Source organism: Myiozetetes cayanensis, unplaced genomic scaffold (genome assembly GCF_022539395.1).
Source record: "Myiozetetes cayanensis isolate MyiCay16 unplaced genomic scaffold, myiCay2020 scf2-11, whole genome shotgun sequence".
Classification (NCBI taxonomy): Eukaryota; Metazoa; Chordata; class Aves; order Passeriformes; family Tyrannidae; genus Myiozetetes; species Myiozetetes cayanensis.
Window position 1 is genome coordinate 15,747,688 of NW_026087411.1, and position 6,868 is coordinate 15,754,555.

General features: G+C 47.7%; 1 protein-coding gene across 2 annotated transcripts in view; it reads right to left on the reverse strand.

Moving 5' to 3' along the window:
• AIDA (axin interactor, dorsalization associated) overlaps positions 1–6,827 on the reverse strand; it is a 29,801-nt gene extending 22,974 nt beyond the window's left edge. Inside the window, exons 1-2 of one of the 2 annotated variants that reach the window (XM_050316767.1) lie at positions 6,611–6,827; positions 2,726–2,795 (exon numbers count right to left, since the gene is read on the reverse strand). In XM_050316767.1, the coding sequence (XP_050172724.1) occupies positions 2,726–2,795; positions 6,611–6,720 (180 nt within the window). In that variant the 5' untranslated portion in view covers positions 6,721–6,827. Of the gene's footprint in view, positions 1–2,725; positions 2,796–4,110; positions 4,296–6,610 lie in introns of those variants that run through there. The other variant, XM_050316768.1, reaches the window with a different exon arrangement.
• Between the last annotated feature and the right edge of the window lie 41 nt (positions 6,828–6,868).

Genomic DNA, 6,868 nt, shown 5'->3' on the forward strand with positions numbered 1-6,868 from the left:
TGACTATTTAGAAGTCTGAATTCTTACCATAAACAATACATTTATTACAAGATAAATGATAACTGGCTCACAGTATGCCTAGGAAAGAAACTGGTGATATCTGTCAAGTGTTTTTAGATTAACAGATTGTATGATTACATTAGCAAATAACACACCATCAATTATGGTGTGGCGACACCTGCACTGTAACACCACCTGTGATGCACAAAAAAAGCCCCAACGTGGCAGAAGTTTATACAGGCAGATAGGACTGAGGATTTGAACCTTGTCTTGTCCTTTTCCCGTAGCTGTAAAGTGAGTAGCTTTCCCTTGGTACACTGCTGAAATCCACTTTCCTCACAGAGAAAATGTAAGAAAAAATGACAGCCTCACAGTAATTTTCACCAATATGGAAAGTCCTTTGGAAAACAGATAACTGGAAATCTATAAAAAAAGGGAATGGGGGTAGATCAAACAACTGGAAATCATAATGAGCTTCATGGCCTTTCAATCTATGAAATTCCGTGTGCAGCCTTGGCCAGTGATATCAGATAAGCAAACTCTGAAGTTTACACACTCTTCTACATTAAAAAAAAAAATAAAGAGGTGGCTCTTACACAACATACAGAACCTTAGAAAGTCAAGGTAATAGGAAAGAGGCTTTTTGGAACCACAAGGAAATACCATGTTGGTGGATGCACTGGCAGAAGCAGAACTGAGCAAAAGTAGCTGTTTTGGTAGCTGATTTTTTAAAGGGTGGTGAGAAAGAAGATACACTTCTGTTTAACCAAAGTGCTTGCAAAGCCAGCAGTCTGCTAAACTCCACCTCTATGTGCCAAGTGAATGATATTAGGGATGACAGTAATTGGTCATGACCACTAAATGATATTCTGGCTGAGCTCCTGCAGAAATAGGGAAGACCAGAAGAGCAAGGACCTATACATCCCACCAAAAGATTTTGCTGTAAAGAGTTTTAAGTGCTTCTTTCAAAGCAATAGGAAGACTCTTAGTTTTGCTGTGACTAGCATTCCTCATGGTAGAGGTGGGAAAGAGAGTGTTCTTCCAACAAATTGTTGAAGAATTGGGCTGTGCGTGTGGCTAATCAAACAGTTACTGCCCTTTGATAACCAAAGTTTCAGTGCATCATCCACTTTCTGATCTGCAAAAAATAGGAAGTGACATAGATACAAAACACTTTTGAAATTTTATCAGCCTCAGAAACAGGTATCACTCTGCAAGGATTTAAAACCACCACTCCTTACTTTTTTCTTTTCAGAAGACTGTTGCCTTAAGACATGATTGCAGTTGTGCATCTCACATCTGAGGTCAGTTATCTCCACTTCCTGAGCCCCCCAGGCCTTCCCTCATGGCTGACCTCATTCACTTCCACAATCTGGTCCAAGGTCCTTTTCATAAAGACTCAGGGAACATCTGGAAGCAAAGCCCTGTGCGGTTCTGGTTCCCATACTCGCAGGAGATGATGTCTCCAGAAGTGAGATTAACAACTTCGCCTTCATGAAGTAACTACATTTTCAAAAGTCTCCACAGAGGTGAAACACGCTGCAGAGATAACTCTAGCTGAGAATGATGGAGAAAGCTACCAGCAAGGGATAGAGAACAGAAGCAATCAAAGAGTAAACAGCTGTCCAGCATTAACAAGGCTCTCAAGGCTTACAGTTCAGGAAAAGTGGACCAAATCCTTCTCCAAGATTAAGACTCAGTTTAAGGCAACCATGAGTTTTATCACCCTCTTTGCAGAAGGTAAACAGAACATGGAAGACCAGCTCTTTGCTTTTCTTATTGGTACACATCAAGGAAACAGTTACAAACCTCTGTCAGATTCTACATAAAGGTGCATTTCTTTGTATGAGTTTCTTTAAACACATCAAGTTCATCTCGAATTCCCGTAGCCAGGACCTGTTTGCAGGACTAACATTTCCAAGCACAGATCCTATTACTCTAGCACTCTATTACCAGAAGCGAGACTCTGAGCTAGAAAATGTCAATTTCCTGGTAACAACATTGCTCAAACAAGTGATCTTATGACCGGGAAAGCTGGAAATACAAGTCTCTAGTTTGGTATCCCTAAGAAAAGCATGTCTTTATAAGAGACAAGAAAATTTAAGAGGGCCTCATATCTCAGAAGATTTTATTTTGCAGTAAATGTTTGAGCACATGAGACCCCAGCTAGCACTGTCCACTTAAATCCCACCACACAACTGCAGTAGTATGTTGCTGAGACAAGAAACAGCCTTTTCAACTGAGGGGAGGGAGGGAGGAGTAAAGTAATTTCAATATTTTGAAAGATTATAAACAAATGATGTTCTAAGAGGCTACTAGGGAGTATTCTGCCAGGATCCTTCCCTGTCAGGTGTTACATGTTAAGCTAACATCCCCCTCACACACCCTCCGTGTCTGCAGTGCACAACACTTTGTATTTAGACCTCACGACATAAATTGTACTAACACTGAATAAGCAAGTTATCAACCATCACCCAAAAAAAGAAACACCCGGGTTACGAAGGACTCTGGCCAGCATGCATGACATTCAACGCTACACAGCAGAGCATCCGTCACATCTCATGACAGCAACTGCTCCAGCCGTGCTGGGCTCTGTTTCTGTTTGCGTATATTGAGGGAGTAAAAAAGGTCTCACAAGGCTCTGGTCTGCGAGATAAAAAAAAACATAACACACATCAACATCTCTGAGCCAAGCTCCTTGACTGAGCAAACAGCAAATGCTCACCTTTTGATCTTCTGTGAATTCCGAGTTGTTGTGCTGAGACTGCGCCTCTTTTTGTAGGTGCCTTGCTAATCTGGATGGGGGAAAAGAAAACTGTAGAGTGGGAACACAACATGAACACACGCCCTCCCCCTGGCTCCAGAAACCGTGTCAGACAAAAGGTCCACAGACTGCTGCTCCAAATACTTTCAGGGTTTTGTTGTTGTTGTTGTCGTTGTGTTTTTGAGGTTTTTTTTTAAAACAAAGTTTTCTATAGCCATGGTAGTCCATACTTAAAAAAACCCAGAAGGTGGACAAAGTGACAAAGTATGGAACCACATCAGGCAGGAAAGACTACACATATAATGCATCATGAAGGGAGAACAGGTAAGAAGGTTCTTCTGGCCAACAGACCCTTTTACAAGCACTGACCTTGTTTCTCTCACCATCCTCATCTTTTATCCTAACAAACTGTAGCCCCTGCGCAGACCCACTGTGGTACAGTCCCACGTGCATTTCACAGGGAGAGTCTGAGGCAAGGATTGCCAGGGTGAGGGCACCCCGGGTGATGGCACGTGGTCTCCCAGCGCTGGAAGGCAGGCACTGGGCTGCTTGGCCCAGGCTGCCGGGGTGGATCAGTTCACATTTGTGCCTGTCAGCATCCCAGGCGGAGCACAAACCCCACCCCTTGTCACCACGGAGGCCGGAGTACCCAGGGGTTTGGAAAAGTAACAGTAAGCAAACAGCTCGAGAAAGCGAAAGGAAGCTGGAGGGAAGCTATGGGAAGAGTTACAGTTTCCGTCCGGGGAGGAAGGAGAACATTAAACAAGCAAAACCTCTGGGCAATTGTTGCCATTCCCCGTAAATAATTTTTTTTACAAGCAGAGCAGGAGGGAGGATGGCGGTTGAGGGAAAACCCAGGGACAGCAGCAGTACCCAGGACATCGCAATATTCTTCCACCTGGAACATCCAAGTTTGCACTATTAAAGGGATTCTGCTTCTCTCCACCACTGCAGGGGCATTGGCTTGGTTTCTGGGGGGAGGTTAAAACATATACACCAAGATGCACACAGCAGAACAGATTATTGTCAAAGCCTGTGGCAGGAACAAAAACCAGAACTCAGTTTCTTTGCTTTTTCTCAAAATAAACCCTCTTTAAAAACCCCATAAGGGTTGAGGTGGCTGTAGCTTTTAACTGGAACCAGTGAAAACACAACCAAACAGGACGAGTAACTGCACAACTCGGTGCTGTTGTCCCCCTTCATAAAAAGTAATGATTTGAGGAAACATCACCATAGCAGCAACATGCCACCCACAACAGGCTGCATCACAGCATTAACATTTCTGCAAGCATCAAAAACACAACCCTCTTTCCATTTGTCACTAATACAAAAAAAAAAAAAAGTACCCTAATCCAAATAAATGCATCTGGCATCCCGTTTGAGGCTCATTCAAAGTTGGATTAGGCCAAGTTCCACAGATGGGGACATTCAACAGGGAAGCCACTGCTGACAGCTCAAAGGGGTCCTGAGTGAGTAAGCACCTGAATGAACGAAGGCCAGTCTTTGCACCAAGCTTCCCGCACTTCCAGGAGTAACAAAGACCTGAGCAGATGGACACAGGAGGTAAATAACTGTTTTACGGGAGCAGCCATCAGGACTTAGCTTACATTTGGGAAAATCTTTCTCAGCATCATCAAGCTCACTGTAACCAGCTTCTCCCCAGGCTCCTGGTGTTGATCAGTACAGACCATGCCAGCGTTCACAGCATCTGGACAACAGCAGCACCAGATTTGTTCGTCCCATCTCAGGGTGCCACTGGAGAGGGCAACAACAAAAACCCATGCTATGATGTCTCTCCAGAACTACAGGTTGATATCTTGTCTGGTGCTCCTTGTTTGCAACTTCTACTCTACAGCCTGAAATTGTTATTAATTTACCTGCTAAATCTACAAACAGCAGATATACACAGAGAAAAGGTTTTGCTCCTCCCTAGGAATTACCTCCCTGTAATCCCTTGATCTTCTCTCTCCTTTCTTCTCAGTCCTGGAACCACAGAGCTCATCTACTGAGGACTATTCAGTAGAATCTCACTGATAAGAGCAGCTTACAATACACCACTACCCATGAGGAGCTTTCTTACAAAGATATCTCACCGCTCCAAAGTCAGAGCAGAGCCAGGGTGTGGAGATCACCTCAGTTCTCGTCCGACACAAGCCATGGAGGGAGGAAAGGAACAGAAGTTGTACTTCGGCTCTCACACTGGACTGTCTACAAACATTTAGTGACCTCGCCTGTCAGAGAAGTGTGATCAGAAGGAAAAGCCCAAAGACGTTTCATTCTGAAGAAACATCATTATATGAAACTGGTTGCTGAGACTGCTAAGATAGTTTAAAGCATTAGGATCCTACTGGACTCCTTGTAGATGTCCACATAAGGGCAGTTAGTAAAAATATCTTCTTTTACTTCTCAATCTTTTTTTTTTTTTTTTTTCTGTTGAGATACAGACCTGGAAGAGAAATTTCTTTTCATCCCTGTGCCAAAGTTTGTATAGTAACAGTTTGCCCTACTCAAAAGACCATCAGCAAACTAATAATGGCCAGTCTTCGCGAGCGAAGATCCGGGGAAGGTCTTTCCACCTTCCAGCCTGCGCATTGGATTTTTTAGGTGAGACACAGTGTGCGCGGAACTGAGCCCACCCTTTAATCCTAAGGTTCATCTGCCGGGGCCAAGCGAGCTTGGACGGTGGCAGCGAGGTCCTTAGGACGTAGGTGGGTTGCCTTTAAGGGCTAACGAGCCCCACCTGCCCGGGAGTGGCCCTGACCGGGAATCGAACCCGGGTCTCCGCGGTGACAGCGCGGCGCCTTTACCCCCTAGACCACCAGGGGCTCCAACTACAAATAACTGAACTTGCATCATCCTGCCTGGTGAGTGAATGAAATTATGAGATTACAGTTTCTCACAACTGTGCTGTCCATGGCCAGGAGACCTTGTTACTCTGAATGGCAACAGAACTGGTAGCCAGTGTGGTTACAGCTCATCCCGTAACTTCAACAGTCCAGTGCTACAAGATCCCTCAGGGAGCAATCCTTCAGCTGACTTTCACTTGGGAACAAGTATAAACCCTCTTGACAACTTCCAGAAAATTCACCAAGAGAAACTTAGCCTGAAATATTCAGATTACAAAGAAATAACTTCTACCTTCAGGGTGAATGGAGTAGTAGAGGAGAGCCTCTGAGCTACCAGGTGTGTTACTAAGGATACCAACAATGCTCTATAGCCGATACTCCTCTGGTGCCAGATTGATGAATGGTGCAGTCCCACCCAGTGCCACCAAATCTGACTAGGGTGCCAGGTTCCCCACACTACCACCCCGATTTCATCAGGAGCAAAACACACAAGCATGTGACAAACAACTTTTCACTCTGATGGGTTGGTTACGCCTTTTTTTTTTTTTTTTTTCCCCGCTTAAGGCTAATGTTTCTCCAGCCCATTTGGCAGGTCCACCCTCCCTTCCCCACAAGCGTGGGGCAAACAGGGTGATGGGATGGAAGCATCCCAGTCCAGGGTTGCCTCGGGGGCTCCACCAACCAGCCGCTCCGGCGGCCCACGCTGGGGTTGGAAGGGACCCTAAAGACCATTCTGTTCCACCCCCGTGCCGTGGGCAGGGGCACCTCCCGCCAGACCCGGCTGCTCCCAGCCCCATGCCGCCCTCACGGCAGGCAGGACGGGCCGGCTCCTGCCTCGCCCCCGGCCGGGCTGCCGCGCCGAGGGACACCCCGGCCCCCGGCCCCGCGCCCTGGGGAAGGGCCGGGGGGCCCCGGCAGTGCGGCGGCCGCGGCCTGAGCTCGGCGGGGCCCCCCTGCCCTGCCCTGCCCGGGGCCGCTCCCTCCCCGGGGCCGCACTCACATCTGGTACTCGTCGATGGCCTCCACCAGCTGCCCCCAGGAGTCGAAGTCGGTGCCCTTCCTGAAGCTGGCGCCCCAGCGCTGCAGGAGGCTGCGGGCCGCCTCCGACATAGCCCCAGCGCTAGGGCACCATGCTCACCCCGCGCCGGGGCACCGCCAGCGCCGGCACCGCCCCGCCCCGCCCGGCCCCGGGACACCCGAGCGCGGCGGCGCCTCCCGCCCGCACCGCCCCACCCCGCACCGCCCCGGGGGGAGGTGG